Source organism: Lytechinus variegatus, chromosome 19 (genome assembly GCF_018143015.1).
Source record: "Lytechinus variegatus isolate NC3 chromosome 19, Lvar_3.0, whole genome shotgun sequence".
Taxonomy (NCBI): domain Eukaryota; kingdom Metazoa; phylum Echinodermata; class Echinoidea; order Temnopleuroida; family Toxopneustidae; genus Lytechinus; species Lytechinus variegatus.
This window is the reverse complement of record NC_054758.1, coordinates 7,616,879-7,631,896: the sequence shown is the minus strand read 5'-3', so window position 1 is coordinate 7,631,896 and position 15,018 is coordinate 7,616,879. Positions and strand designations below refer to the sequence as shown.

At 37.3% G+C, this 15,018-nt stretch overlaps 1 protein-coding gene across 1 annotated transcript; it reads left to right on the top strand.

The window, feature by feature from the left end:
* Nucleotides 1-1,112: 1,112 nt before the first annotated feature.
* Nucleotides 1,113-12,000, top strand: LOC121406008 (sporozoite surface protein 2-like). Its single transcript, XM_041597005.1, has 3 exons — nt 1,113-1,408; nt 8,481-8,687; nt 10,182-12,000. The coding sequence occupies exons 1-3, from the start codon at nt 1,305-1,307 to the stop codon at nt 11,488-11,490; spliced, it is 1,620 nt and encodes a 539-aa protein (XP_041452939.1). The 5' UTR covers nt 1,113-1,304; the 3' UTR covers nt 11,491-12,000.
* Nucleotides 12,001-15,018: the final 3,018 nt, after the last annotated feature.

The following is a 15,018-nucleotide window of genomic DNA, read 5'->3' as shown; positions in this document are numbered from 1 at the left end:
ATTTCCTATAGGCTATAAGTTCAGTAAGGTCATGCAGAGGACTTGCAAGTGCCTATTAACTGGGTATTTGTTCATATTCGAGAGTTTTCGCATTGCGACGCAGGACAGATTCAAGAACAGAGCGAATGTATAGAAGATGTCCGTCAATGACAATAAACAGCTGGAAAGTCTTTGTCGAAAATTAGTGAAGGCGGAACAGCAGTTTCGTCATAAGTTTCGTGGCTGACGAAAAGTTGAAAATGTGTCGTTTGCCAAGACTCACGAACCAAACTACTGTTTTGATTCACAAAGTTTCGACAATACTTATTGACAATTTTGCTTAATGTTGATGTTTTTCTATAATTGCTTGGCGTGAAATGAGCGGCAAATCAAAGAAAATATTTGTTAACATTCAAATAAACTTGAGATTACAGAAAACCGTTCTGAGGCACTTTGGTTATTCCATATATTGGAACGCTTGAATAATCATCGCAGTTATTGATCCTTTGCGCCATACTGAAAACATTATCATTACACTTAATCCAGAGTCCAGGATCAACTTTGTTCTTTTTTTAAAAGGAGCAATAATAAATTAATTGAATTGTTAAGGCTTTATGTTTGAACCATCGATCCTCATGGAACAAGCTATAGCAAAATAGGCTTAAATTTTCAATGATATTCTAGAATTCTATACATTAGAACTTCTCTTTTTTTAAGGGGGACCCGAGTGACCTAATTCATATAGCTTTAACAAATGTCTTGCGATTCAAACAACTCTTCTACCTTTTGTACCAAATAATATTTTCATAAAATAAAACTGCATGCAGTCCCACGGGCGAAAAAAGACAAAATCTCAAGACCGACCAAATCTATTACTTTATTCCCATCGTCATCATGGTCATACAATCGGTTTGCTTGGAGATGGTTCCATTTGTGAGAATATAGCTTTACGATTCTTGGAAACAAGGATTAAATCGGTGTCTCTGTCAATAACTCAACGCTTCTATAAATCAAATTATTGAAAATATCAATATAAACTTGACCCAGAGTTACTGACTATGGTGGGAGCGGCAACGCAGATTGCGCCGTCACTGGTAGTCTTATTAACCTGTCCAAAACCATTTTAGAAGACTTCGCACTCCCAAATGTCAACACTCTGGAATCCCTGAGCGCACCTATCCTAAGTAACCTTCACTGACCTCGCTCCTGAGTACTTCCGGTTTCAAAACCCAGGTGACTTTGGTAACAAAATAGGAGACATCTGGAGTTTGGGGTTACATCGATCTGCAATCTTTGGAGCGCAGACACCGATTATTGCTACCAAGATGAGGACCCTTATTACAGTGCTTGTTGTCTGTCTTCTGACGGGGGAGTCCCTGGCTGTAACATGCCCGGCAGGATGGGCCACCTTCGGCTACTCCTGTTACAAGTAAGTGATACCTTGACGCCATCATAGTGCTTTTTTGAGCTTTTCTGTGTTCTCTCAAAGCTTGGATTTTTTTTGGTAGTAGTTGTTCATTCATATTGCTTTTCTGAGCTTTTCTGTATTTTCTCAAAGCCAGGTTTTTTTCAGTAGTTGTTCATTCATATCGAATGTTTGATAATAATAATAATTTACTCATTACATCTGTATCTAGTGTTTTAGGGTAATATCTTTAAGATCACAGACACCTTTAACATGTTTAACTCATTCCACTTACCGAAGGACAATTTTCACAGAACGGTTGGAAGTGTTCTATTCGATTTATGTACTGTAATTAACGGCAGGATATTACATTTTGCTGTAAATTTCTTACGATTATCATTGAAAGAGCGACAGTACAAAAAATGGCCTTAACTTAAATGTGTTTTGACAGTGAATACTTTTGGAAAAGTCATTATATACTGTATAGGTAGATCCTTCGAGAATGATCTGTTATCTCGACTTCTGGTTATCATAACTTATTTATAGGTAGTCTAACAATAGTTATAAAAAGGTGTGTACATCAACAAAACCAGTATGACTGCCACCTGTCTAAAGATAATATGAAGATATATAATCTACAAATATCATAAAATAAGAACTTTCTTTCTTATGAATTTAGTGTGATCATAAATAATGATAATTAACATTATTTGTATAGCGCTTGTCGCAAAATATGTCTCTAAGCGCTTAGGAAAAATGGAAAGAGAGAAGAAATTTCAGCAAAGATAAATAAATAAACACTTAAGGTAACTGTATAGTTCACAGTGGACTGGGGCTTCACATGTGAAGGGAAAGGCTATCTAAAAGTAGGGTCTTAGCATGGATTTGAATTTTTCTGTTGAATCTGCTTGTTTTATACTTTGTGCCGGTAGATTGTTCCAGATTGAGGGGAAGCAGAATAATAAAATCGTGGACAATATAAGACTGGGTATTGGTGACAGGAACTATTAAAGGTGATTTGTTTCTTTTTCGCAAGTTGCGGGTGGGTGAATATTCTGATAATAATTCTGTGTGTTCTTACCTGCTCAACGGGCATGTTGGCTCAGTGGTAGAGCGTCCGCCTCATGAACGGGAGGTCGTGGGTTCGATCCCCGGCCGAGTCATACCAAAGACTTTTTAAAATGGGACCTTCTGCCTTCTTGCTTGGCGCTCAGCATTTAGACTGGAGAAGGGTAATAATATTATGTTATGCAGGGCCCGCTGGAAGAGCAGTCTTATGATTGAAGTGGCTACCCTGGGTAAATAAAACGTTATTATTATTATTAATGATGATTGACTTGCACCTAGATCATGATGATGGTTGGAGATTTTAAACACTTCGAGTACGACTTGATTTATGGTCCATTCGTATTACTTTCACGTTCCTAATATGTCTTCTGTTTTGGGGGAATATTGAGGTTGATATGCCATAGTTGCATAAAGTTATCTCTGTATTCTTGATAAATATAAGACAAATTATTAGAGTAATAAATAATTAGGCAGAAAGAAACTATCGATCCCAGGTAAGGGTGGCTTTATTTAACTTTTTGGAAAAAGAAAGCAAGAAATTAAGTGGATGTGGGATATTGTAAGAATAAAGTAAGACCACATGCATTTTTGCAATCTATCGCTTTATGTTTATTTCAGTGACCTCTAGAATATTCAAGACCATAATAAGAAGGAAAGAACAATGCTTAATCTTCGTCTTATTCCCATTTACATCGACCCATTATTTATTACAATGTAACCAGTAGACATGTCGTGCGTGGGTTTATAATGCCCTACTTGAGAAACTTAATACGATCGATGGAAAAATTATTTCCATGGAAACTGATGACAAGGTCCTTAAAGTTGAATTCCTATCACTTTCTCGTCTTTAAACTAAACTTATAAGCGGTCTGTAGGCCTATATAACTGATAATGAAAGAGATTCGGAAAGAGTCAGCGGCGGATCCAAGATTTATCCGGATGGGTGGGAAGGGGGGTGGGGATTTCTGATAAACAAAACAGACGTCTAAGGTCTTAAAGCACCGACAGATGTGAGAAGGGGGCAATGCCCCCCCCCCAAAAAAAAAAAAGAACTGGAAAAAGGCGAAGTGTGATATTACTAGTATTTTCTGGATAGTATGCTAAGCTATATCACAGATGAGGTTTTTTTGTGGCAAAAACATTATAAATGTTGACATATTCGCCATATGTCTGGCATGCCCCCTCAAATTGTTTTTCTCATTACATTATTTACTTCAAGCACATTGAAAGCACAAGGGGTAGGCTGTTTAATAAAATTACTACAAGTAATGCATTTAGGAATTACTTCAATTTTTAATCAAAAATAGGGTAAGCAAAATGACTGTGTCGTCAAAAAAATGATTTTTTTTTATTTATTCATTTTTCTACACGCCATCTGGGGCCAATAAAATAAACTCAAACTCTGAGGAAACGGTAACCTTGCCATTACGGTAACGACCGTAAATACTTGAGTTTGATTGGCCGCTGAGACCAGTTAGGTAGTCACCATGGTATAGTTACAATATTGGCAAAGTTTCAACAATTAAACATTTTCTTAATATGGAACGAGCCCAGTTGTAATGAATTCCTGACATTTTATGAGTCCTCTGCCTGTATCCTACTTTTCAGGCCGGCAAAGTAGGTATATAATTCAAAATAAACAAAAATACATATAGAAGGGTGGGTAGAAAATTGTAAATTTTTACTACTATGACTAGATACAAACGCATGTAATGATTACTCAATTAATTATAATGAAGTGATAATAATAACAATAGTAGTAATGATGTATAAATTTATAGAGTGCAGAATTTATTCACTAAAGTATGTATTCTACTCATGAAGACGTCATATAATCAAAACAGCAGTAAAGCCCATTATCGAATTTCGCTCCCCCCCCCCGAGTAAAATAAAAGATGATTTTTTTTCAAAGGGATTTTGCAAGGTCGTGCTCTACAACGAACCGAACTGTTTCGCACACATCGACACCCACGCAAACAAAAGGACACCCCCCTCTCTCTCTCTCTTGCGCATACACACTCACACACACCAACGCCCTCATCACGACAAACATACACAATTACACACGCGCCCACTCTCTCTCTCTATATATCTCTCTCTTTCACACACACACACCCACATCACCTCACTCACACATACACAATTACACACGCTACTACTACTCTCTCTCTCTCTCTATTTATCAGCGATCACTCTCCTTTCACACACACACCCCCACACTCATCACCTCACACTTACATGCACAATCACACACGCACCATCTCTCTCTCTCTCTGTTTCTCTCTCCATTTGGCACACGCACACCCTCATCACCTCTCTCCTCACATAATGCGCAATCACACACGGGCCCACTCTCTCTATTTATCTCTTATACACACACCCACACACTCATCACCTCACACATATCATACACACGCACCCTTTCTCCATATATCTCTCCAAGGAGGTGATATCTCCTGATCTCTCTCTTTCCAACACACGCACACCCTCATCACCTCATTCACACATACACAATTACACACGCAACTACCCTCTCTATCTATTTATATACCTCTCTCTTTTCACACACACCCCCACACTCATCACCTCACACACAATCATACACGCACCATCTCTCTCTCTCTCTCTCTGTTTTTTTAACATGTTTTTATTAAGGATTTCATTCAAATGAAATACATAAACTGCAGATAAATAAAAAAAATAAAAAAATCTTCATTTCATATCAACAAGGATATGCAATAAAAAGTACATATATATTTACCAAGAACTGAAGCAAATAGGGACGGAATGAAACTCCTTAAAATTATATTTTTATATCTGAAAAAAGAAATTACTTAACTGAGTCCCCAATCCTCTATGTTTTTAATAATAATTAATATTAAATGGCTATATAAATTATTTGCAGGAAAACAGAAATCAACCATTTTTAAATCAAGCTTCAACATAACTTTACATAAGTATGTACACATACACACACCCACATTAACACCCATACAACCATGCACATACCATGCATACGTAAACAAACAATATGTATACAAATCTGCATAATGAACGTTTAACATTAGGCGCAATACAGAAAGAAAAAAAACCATGCAAATCATATTGATACAAGAGAAGGGGAAATTGAAAAGAACTAGTAAAAAAAAAGAAAATCATCAACATTCACACCAGGATTCACACTCGCACCACACTAGACACTGTTTCTCTCTCCATTTGGCGCACGCACACCCTCATGACCTCACTCACACATACAGTGCACAGTTACACACGCAACTACCCTCTCTCTCTCTCTATTCATCTATCGCTCTCTTTTCATACACACCCCCACACTTACACAATCATACACGCACCATATCTCTATCTCTCTCTCTCTCTCTTACACACACACACACACATACACACGCAGCCACTCTCTCTTTGCATCTCTCCCCAACTCTTTCTCTCTTACACACACACACGCACACACACATACGAAGGAGATAGTTAAAGGTAATTTAAGTATTCGCATCTCATTTTAGGCCCTACTGCGTTTAATTCCAAATCGGGCCGCATACAAATGGGAAGGAGTTGGATGGCCTGGCTGTAGGGTGTTTTAGTAAGTCTTAGGAGATAGAATAACTAATAAACTACATTTATAATTACTTTGACAATTAAAAAAAACCCCCACAACGATATCTGACTATTTCTCAAGTTTTAGACAATAAATTTAGAAGTCTTCGACAATTTCAGTCATATTTCACACATGTATATGTTATGCAGGTCCAATTAAATGACCTCCCTCTTTTACATGTTCCACGTAATTATTCTACGGAATAGAGATTTTGTGGGCTAAATAAAGATGCTTGCAGCTGTTTTACCAGAGTACAAAGTGTCACAATATTCACCCCCCCCCTTGGCCTTTGCCCCTTTTTGGAATTGACTATAGTTCTACAATGATTCATCAACATTCCACTTTCCCTCCATGTATTATTATGGTCTATGCTACAGTTATACTAGCACAATCGAAATCAGATTGATCAAAACTTTTACTTTATCTCCGGTTTGGTCTCTGTTTCATTGGTGACTGGCTATAGCATCAGTGCGGTACACTTTAACTTTCAAGAATTTAAAAATTAATCCAGATCAGCTGTGATAGCGATCAGCCAAATTTTTAATTTATTTTAAAACTTAAGGATTGACTTTTACATCCCAAAAAGTTTTAAATTCAAATCTTAGATTTATGTTTAAATCAACAATGTTGAATTCTAAACCTAATATTCGGCTGCATTCGATCTGGATTTATCTTAAATCTTGCATTTAGAGTGTACAGTGTGCAATCCATTATGAACCATCCGGGACTAATCTCCGGATGAATGACGGAAATAAAGAACTTTCTTCCCGGAACAAATCATATTACTGACGCCATACTCCCTGGAAACTAACTTTAAAAGAATTTAATGCTTTTAAAAATTGCCTCAAAACGAATTCAAACATTATGTTTACAAGTAAAAAAAAGTTTTAAAGATAATTGGACCCCCGATGCCCCTAACCATTGGCTATAATTATGTCTGCATCCGCCTCTGGATACAATTGTCAATGTACAGCAATATGTTATATGTTGACACATAGGCCTAGACAGTACATTTCTTGTTAAAAGCTCTACAAATTTAATAGCTTAATGTTTCTTTTTATATACTTAAAACAAATCAACTACTGCTTTTTTTAAACATAACAAATCTGATATCGATTTAAGGACGTTTTTCAATCCTTAATCGTATAATAGCAGTGGACCTGAAAAAAAAAACGCACTAGCTGATCAGAAACGACCCATGTCGCTCCCCCATCCAGACTGTTGGTCAACATCACTGGCATCAAATCACTCACTGGAGAACAGATGTGGCTTGAGTCCCCCCCCCCCTCCCCTTCCCCCCTCCCCAATAAAAAATCATGATCAAGTAATAAAAGGAAAAAAAATAAAGGAAAAGGCGTGAAAGTGAGCTTTTTTTTAATGTCATATCAAAATCTATCACAAAAGTACATATATCTTTGTGATAAAAGATCGAATGTTTTTTCTCTCTCGCTTCGCTAGTTTGCAGCTTTGTTGACTCTTTGAAACATACGACATTTCTCAATCTCAAAATTTTCGCTCATTTATTATCTAGGCCACTGTTTGAACTAAAATTTTACATTGAATGTGCTTTTAATAATAGATCATAATTCAGGGTCAAAAGATACAGAAACGAACCTCGTTGCTAGGCCACCGACGAATAAACAATGAAACAGGGAAAGGCAGGTTCCGAATCAAGTGTCATATCTGTATTTCTTAATACACCTCAAAACAAAAACACAATTCATTTCAATCTTGTTAAGCTGACCCTGTATTTCCTATCGATGTAAATTCACATCCGATGATTCATAACAAGAGGAGCTACTTAACAAGTTCCTAACTTTTTAACAAAGTTTACAACTACACCTTCAAAGAGAACAAAGGGTTAAAATTCACACCTTACAGGAGGGGGGGGGGGCTGACCAAAACGGTTAAGGCTTATTCTACAGCTTATAATAATAATAGTAGTAATGATAGTAACAACGATAATAATATTAATATTAATGATAATGATGAAAATAAATGAAGAAGAAGAAGGAGAAATAATAATGATAATAGCAATAATAATAAAAAAAATAATGATGATGATAAAAATAATAGGCATTTATATAGCTATGGCCATCTATCTAGAAATATTCTATACCGAGGCGCGTTGTTATTATTATTGTTACCCGGGATTTAGCTCGAGCTGCCTTTCAGCGCTCATGCATTCAATGAATTAATCCTGCCGGGTACCCATTCACCTCACCTGGGTAAAGTGCAGCACAACGTGGATAAATTTCTTGCTGAAGGAAATTACGCCATGGCTGGGATTCGAACCCACGACCCTCTGTTTCAAAGTCAGAAGAATTATCCACTGGGCCACAACGCTCCACATGATGATGATTGAAATAATAATAATAATATTCTGTTCATTTATTAACTTCCCAATAAATGTAGGTATGTAGCAGAGAGAATGTCATGGATTGATGCACATCGCAGGTGTAACCAGGTCCGGGAAAACGGGCCAGATGGGCGGATGTATATGGCGGACCTGGTCTCAATTGAGAATCCAATGGAGGACAAGTTCGTTTATAACTGGCTATACAAGACAGGAGGATCGCTAAACAAAGTCTGGACCGGTCTGGTAGAGAGATACCAAAATCAGTAAGGACTTTTTCTCATTTCTAATTCCACAACGGATTTGATTGAAAGAGCAACGTCAATCTGACGTTGTTCAGTGGCTGCCGGGTCCACGCGTCAATTCGGCAAAATGAATTTTCGCAGGATTTATAATTCTGATTTCTATTCCGAACAATAAAGTAGGGATTTTATTTGGATGACAAGATGTAAAATGAAAGTCCATCCCGTTTTCAAGACTGATTTGAACAAAGCAAAACTGAAATAAAAACGATAAACCGAGAAAACGATATCATTGGAAGTTTGACGAACGTCCAATTTAAACTCACAAAGCTTTTGAAGATTTTTATTTTGTAATGCCAAATTCTAGCACCCCCTGCCCCCCCCCCCCCTATATGATTATCGTCTAATGGCAGTTATGAATTTCGATTTCATAATGGTTCGTTCATGTTGACTGTATCATTTATTTATATGAAATCATGTGTTTGACGATACATTGATTCTTAATAAATCATAATTATTTTGTTCTTTCTGAGAAAATGTAAATTTTGTTTAACTTAAATTATACATGTAGAAACACTACTCGCATTTAGATGAAAAAGGGAAATTTGTAATGACGATTCGTTTGTTTTAATGAATGCAACAAAATAAAAAAAAATAATAATTTAATGAAGTTTCGAGGAAAACATGTCAAGGAATGAGGCGGTAATCAATTTTGGAGAATGAAAGAGCTATGAATTTTTGAAATTTTGTTTTTGTGACGTCACAGACGAGCAGCTTATTCATTTGTCGTGCGATATAAATTTTAAAAAAAAATGATTTTTTTTGCAACAAATGTGATTTCATTTGTGTGGTGGATATAACCAGAAACATCAATTCACACCAACTTCTACAAGAAAATATATATATATATATATTTATTATGTTTTGAAAATGACATTTATGTTATGTATGATATGGTTGAGCTGCTCGCATATGCGTAAGAAATTAAAAACTTAAATACAAACGTTTTTACACTTTCTTCAACACCTTAAACAATAATTAATTCCTTAGTTTTTAAGTGACACACACAAACAGTTTTCTGCTAGCATTTTTTGTCATTTGTTTCCGCAGAAGGGCAGTCAATTCGTTAAAAGAAAAATATGGGCTATTTACGAGACTTCACCATGATATCCCTTGAACTAAGTCACGAAACCGCGGTTAATGTTCATGTCGAAGAATGGGATTGAATTCAATTCCATATTTACAATAATAATGATAATAACAATATTGATAATAATGATGATAATGATGATGATAATAATAATAATATTTCTGTAAAGCATTAAGAGACTACGTTGACAATATTATTTTCAACTTAACGGCGCATCCATTTTAAAACCTTGGTTATAGATTTTGTAAATTTTGTTCCTTTCTGAAATTGATTAGACTGTTGCTAATATCAGAAGTAAAATAATATCCGATTTATTATTTTTTTTACTAAAACACAATATATATATATATGTTTATGTTTATTGTTAGGTATGTATGGATAGACCGTACACCTGTGAGGTACACAAACTGGAAGCAAGATCAACCACAACTAAACTGGCACCGACAAGCCGCTCACATCTTTAACGGTCGGGAACTTCAAACCTGGGTCACATCCAACTGGAAAACACCAATGTCCTTTGTCTGCAAACTTCGATTTGGACCACCTTACGGAGGACCAGGAGGGGGGAATCCATCCGGCAACCCGAACCAACCGAGTGGTCCAAATCGTCCCACCAGGCCTTTGTACCCGAATCGGCCAAACACGCCCATCGTTCCAAACGGAGGGAATCCGCCTATGAGACCTAATCGTCCCATGAATCCGAATCAACCCAATAGACCGATGAATCCGAATCAGCCGAACCGACCCGTGAATCCAAACCAACCAAATTGGCCTGTAAATCCAAACCGACCTGTGAACCCGAACCAGCCAAACCGACCGTTCAACCCGATGAATCCGAATCAGCCAAACCGACCAGTAAATCCAAACCAACCAGTGAATCCGAATCAGCCAAACCGACCGTTCAACCCGATGAATCCGAATCAACCAAACCGACCCGTGAATCCAAACCAACCAGTGAATCCGAATCAGCCAAACCGACCGTTCAACCCGATGAATCCGAATCAACCAAACCGACCCGGGAATCCAAACCAACCTGTGAACCCGAACCAACCAAATCGACCGGTTAACCCGAACCAACCAAACCGACCGGTTAACCCGAATCAGCCAAACCAACCTGTGAACCCGAACCAACCAAACCGACCGGTTAACCCGAATCAGCCAAACCAACCTGTGAATCCGAACCAACCAAACCGACCCGTGAATCCAAACCAACCAGTGAATCCGAACCAGCCAAACCGACCTGTCAACCCGAATCAGCCAAACCGACCAGTGAATCCGAACCAACCAAATCGACCGATGAATCCGAATCAGCCAAACCAACCTGTGAATCCAAACCAACCAAACCAACCTGGGAATCCAAATAGACCGAACCAACCACAGAATCCGAATTGGCCAAACCGACCAAATCAACCACAGAATCCAAATTGGCCTAACCAGCCGAACCAACCACAGAACCCAAATTGGCCTAACCAGCCGAACCAACCACAGAACCCAAATTGGCCGAACCAGCCGAACCAACCACAGAACCCGAATTGGCCTAACCGACCAAACCAACCACAGAATCCGAATTGGCCGAACCAACCAAATCAACCACAGAACCCGAATTGGCCCAATCAACCGAACCAACCACAAAACCCAAATTGGCAGAATCCCAATCAACCTCCTTTCCGCGGTTAAAAAGGTCGAATCTTATACATGTAGGCCTTCTCTATTAATATGTTTGGCATTCATCAAGGGAGCAGTTAGTTGCTTTCATTCCTAACACGTGACTTGAATGAATCTCTTAAATAAGTAAGAACAATGAACAGAACCACAACAGGCAATAAAACTGAAATCTTATTATTTAATGGAAGTTAAAAGCAAGGTAGTAATATCATGCTAAGCAGGGCCCGCTGGAGGAACAGCTCTTTCGGACCTAAAGTGGCTCCCCTCGTTCCGGGATTCATTTCTATGTATCGAAATAAGGCTCATATTTTCGAAGGGTTTTTTTCCCGAAAACAAGATGAGGCTTATAGTTTCGAAGGTTTTTTGATCCGAAAAATCAAGATTCGCTATTCCGAATAGTTGACGGTGAGATAATTAGCACTGCCTAACCTTTGGAATAATTTGATCGTCGAATCAACAAACTTCGGAATGACAGCAATCCATACATCCTATTCGGAACGCACATTCGGAATAATGAACGTATGATGTTGGAAAATTATCAATTTCAAATTAACGTAGGCCTTCAACAGAATTTGGAACAATCGTCTTCAACAGTTTTAATTTCGATCTTACAATTGTTGGCATTAAGCTGACAAACTTCGGCCGTGATTCCCAGATGAGGATGTTCCGTGCGGTGTAATCACAAGAGGTAGTGTATTATGATCCGGGATATGATCAGTAAGACATGTAGTGAATGTCCATAAGTAGAACATTATTCCAAATAACAACTTCCTCCTGGGTGCACAGCAAAAACTGTGGTGTTAACCGGTGTACATAGACGACCACACCAGTTATTTTACACCGGTGTTAAATTGGTGGTGTTAGTTTTACACCTATAGGTGTTATTACAACACCTATGGTTACATTTACACTCTTTGGTGTTATGTTCAATCTCTAGGGTGTTATTTTAACACCTCAGGGTGTAGTCCTCTATTAACACCAATTGGTGTCAGTTTTAACACCACAGTTTTTACAGTGTGATGCCACCGGTGAGATGAACACTTCCAATAAGGTTTAACTACATATTAAGAAAACCTCAACATACATTATATCAAAATCAGCTGTATGGACCAGAAAACGAAACGAACAAGGTGTAGGCTACGCGTCGAACCGTGAACGATCATGTGACTTTGAGTTCTTGCGTGTGTGCTTGAGAAGAGATTATCCTAAAGTAAAACCAAGTTTGGGTGATTTACTTAAAATATTAATCAAAACGGAAACACAGAAAATATTTGGTATACTAGGTGATTATTTTTGAACTTACATTCTCCTATTACAACATTACCGATAATATTGGAACCCTTACAATGATGGTTGCAAGGTCCTTTTGAAATGTTACAATGACAAAAGAGTATCATCTTGCAAAGAACAAAAAGTGGAGATTTCATGTGCAGTACCTAATTCGTCTCATTCCCTTCCCGTTGCTTTGTAAATATTTTTTTTTTCATGATTTGTATCTGTCATAACTTACTGATGACGTTGCTTTATATTCAAATATTGAAAGATTTAAAAAAAATAATTCATAAAAGGAAATAGAGAAACTGAGTAAGGCTCAATGTATTAATGTACCGCATACCCAAGTGTACGACGCAGATTGTTTTCTCGCCAGGGGCCGTCTTTTCATAAAGCTGTTCGTAAGTTAAGAGCGACTTTAAGAACGACTGGTAAAACTTTCTTACGCACTAAATCATCGCCAATGGTGTATACCATTTACCAAAAAAAGGGATCACCAGTCGTTTTTAAAGTTGCTCTTAACTTAAGAACAGCTTTATGAAACGGCCCCAGGAATGCTCCCATTATCCATTGACCATTTCAAAATCTTGAATATCAGCCCCAACTTTGTATATTATGTAAAATTCAGTGTAGTGAATGAGCTATGTACTCGAATATATACGCGTTATATTAATTATTTTAATTGAGAATCTGATGTGATGACATGAATCGACAGCTCAATTTCTGTCAATTATTTTCACAACTGAAATAAAACACTTTTGTATTTCTTAAACATGCGTCTCTTTTACATGTTTTATGATTTCTTTTATCGTCGTATAATAGTTCGAAAATAAATTATCGTCGTATAATAGTTCAATTTTTTTTTTCTTTAAGTCCCTACCCCTATACCTCACAATAAGTCGTTCGTGAATCATTGCCCTACTAGCTGAGTGAAGCACCAATCACGTACCATGATCAATATGACGTCGAAAGGAGGCATGGGTGGGGGGCAGGCGGACACGCCCCCTACAAGTGAACAAGAAAAAAAGGACGAAAGAAAGAAAGTAAAAAAGAAAGAAAGAAAGAAAGAACGAAAGAAAGAAAGAAAGGAAAAAAGAAAGAAAGAAAGAAAGAAAGAAGGAAGGAAGGAAGGAAGAAAGAAAGAAAGAAAGAAAGAAAGGAAGGAAGGAAGAAAGAAAGAAAGAAAGAAACGAAACGAAACGAAACGAAAAAGAGAAAAGTAAAGAGGGGAAAAGTGAAAATAAGATAAAATGAACACCGGGTAGAATTGAAATCGATCTCCCTTAGAATGTGCTATTAGTAGTAGGGACGGAGGTCAACTCGATAGGTGGATACCCCTCCTCAAAATGAAATAAAAAGGGCCCTTTTTAGTTAATGTGCGCTATTTATGCTCTTCTGTCAGATATTTCGTTTTTTTTTTTAATTATACTAACAGGCATTTTGCGTTAAGGCATAATGTGAGTATGGATGACATTTGGTTAATAAAAATAAGCGAATCAGCACATGAGCTCTCAATGGAAATGCGCTCCTTTAATTTCCATCATATATATAAATGAAATAAATCCCAATAATTTACCACAAGAAAAAATGGACAATGTATCTTCCATTGGCGTAAATCCGTGACGTCACAATATTCAAGTGGGGGGGGGGGTGAAACAATAGATCACTACAGATTTGCGCCCGTGATATCTTCCCATAATAATGTTCTTAAAGATTCACTGAAAAGTAAGTTTGTAGCAAACAACTTTTCTTTTCAACTATTATTTAAAGATAAGAAAAGGGAAACACTTTTCTTCACACCTAGAAGATGAGTTTTTGGATCGCTCACTTCTCTCACTCGCAAAAAAATGGCGTAGTTAAAGCTTTAGGTAAAATGGCAAGTTTAAAATCCCCTTTTGTTCTGTTTCAAGTAATGTTACTTTTCTCTGCTTTATTTGAAGAACAACAAGAACAACAATTGATTGCAGAGATATGGACAGTACACATACTTTCCTACCCCCTTGCTGCTTATTTAATCCTTACTTCATGTTTGAACCTTGCCACCACCCCGCTTATATTCGGCATCAGTCATCCCCTAACCGCCAAATGGATTTACCACCATGATACAAGCTACTTTCAAGCCGGGATAGAAAAAAAATGGCTTGCTCTCCGCGAACTATTTCTTTTTCTGTTCCTAATTTGTGAGGCTATTTTTAAAAATGAATGATAAATTAATAAATATTAATGCCCTTTTGACTCCCTTAAACCAAAGTGCATTATTTGATTTAG

Excerpts from the sequence above, each read along its gene's own strand:
- LOC121406008 (XM_041597005.1), top strand. The coding sequence starts at position 1,305 with ATGAGGACCCTTATTACAGTGCTTGTTGTCTGTCTTCTGACGGGGGAG. Across the intron at positions 1,409-8,480 it reads TTCGGCTACTCCTGTTACAA|GTATGTAGCAGAGAGAATGT; the intron begins GTAAGTGATACC and ends CAATAAATGTAG. Across the intron at positions 8,688-10,181 it reads GTAGAGAGATACCAAAATCA|GTATGTATGGATAGACCGTA; the intron begins GTAAGGACTTTT and ends GTTTATTGTTAG.